The sequence below is a fragment of the Salvelinus fontinalis genome, unplaced genomic scaffold (assembly GCF_029448725.1).
Source record: "Salvelinus fontinalis isolate EN_2023a unplaced genomic scaffold, ASM2944872v1 scaffold_0037, whole genome shotgun sequence".
NCBI classification, from domain to species: Eukaryota; Metazoa; Chordata; class Actinopteri; order Salmoniformes; family Salmonidae; genus Salvelinus; species Salvelinus fontinalis.
Genome location: NW_026600246.1, coordinates 345,143 through 346,632, shown reverse-complemented (window position 1 = coordinate 346,632; position 1,490 = coordinate 345,143). Strand labels below are relative to the sequence as shown.

The 1,490-nt window shown below is 54.4% G+C and overlaps 1 protein-coding gene across 1 annotated transcript; it reads left to right on the top strand.

Annotated features, from left to right (window-relative positions):
* Window positions 1-270: 270 nt before the first annotated feature.
* LOC129842401 (protein PERCC1-like) lies at window positions 271-1,125 on the top strand (the record flags this gene model as incomplete). The annotated part of the gene is made up of 2 exons (XM_055910942.1): window positions 271-375; window positions 562-1,125. Coding segments are annotated over exons 1-2 (669 nt in total), but the record flags the coding sequence as incomplete, so codon positions are not given.
* Window positions 1,126-1,490: the final 365 nt, after the last annotated feature.

Here is a 1,490-nt window from a genome sequence, read left to right as displayed (position 1 = left end):
GTCCTCAGTTCTGATTGGTGTTCTCTCTCTGTCCTCAGTTCTGATTGGTGTTCTGTCTCTGTCCTCAGTTCTGATTGGTGTTCTCTCTCTGTCCTCAGTTCTGATTGGTGTTCTCTCTCTGTCCTCAGTTCTGATTGGTGTTCTCTCTCTGTCCTCGGTTCTGATTGGTGTTCTGTCTCTGTCCTCAGTTCTGATTGGTGGTCTCTCTCTGTCCTCAGTTCTGATTGGTGTTCTGTCTCTGTCCTCGGTTCTGATAATATTCATGTCAAGATGGCAGCGGGTGTCATCAGAACCTTCCGTCTCTCGGCCACTCCTTCCTGCTATCTACCCATGATCCTCCAACATTCCCTCATGGATGAGGAGGAGGAGGAAGGGGTAGAGGAAGAGGAAGAGGAGGAGGAGGAAGAGGAAGAGGAGGTAAGTCCTTACAGCTCTGTTTAAACTTCTGACCTTTATCTCTGATATTAAAGGTGCCGTATTGATTTGACTGTGTATAAAATAAATGATTATTATTATTAATATTATTATTAGGAGAGGGAGGAAGACGAAGGTGATGAGGAGGAGGAAGCTTTCTCAACCCCCGCCCCTTGCTCGTCAGATCTGACCAATCAGCTGCTTCGGTTCGCTGACACCATCAGCCGGGACGTCATGCGGTATTTTGGCTCTCGCCACGACGACCCGGACGCCTGCGACATCTACAGCGACAATGACCGCATCGCCACGGCAACAAGCGGACGACGGCGTTACTACGATGACCTGGTTAGGACGGCAACGGGAAGCTCCGAGTCTGTGTCTAGGGCCGACAGTCGCCAAGGACCGTGTGTTTCTGTTGCCGGGGGCGGCGGAAGTCTGGGTCCGCTGGCTGAGTTGTTTGTCTGTCGGATCGGGCCGAGCCAGGGACCATGTCGTCCAATGAACATGAGACACCTCCCTCTCAGCTTCTGGAACGAGCCAATCCCCTGCCTCGCTGTGGGCACGCTCGTTAGCGCTGACAATACACGCACGCGCCACAATACGCACTCGCACGACAATACGCCCTCGCACGACAACACGCACACACACCCGGACTTCAGTGACCTGCTTGCTTACTGGGACCCCAATCCTGACCTGACACTCACCGACCTCACACACACACCGATCTGACGGGGAACACACCGACCTCACACACATCCAGACACCGATCTGACGGGGAACACACCGACCTCACACACATCCACACACCGATCTGACGGGGAACACACCGACCTGACGGGGAACACACCGATCTGACGGGGAACACACCGACCTCACACACATCCAGACACTGATCTGACGGGGAACACACCGACCTCACACACATCCACACACCGATCTGACGGGGAACACACCGACCTGACGGGGAACACACCGATCTGACGGGGAACACACCGACCTCACACACATCCAGACACCGATCTGACGGGGAACACACCGACCTCACACACATCCAGACACCGACCTGACGGGGAACA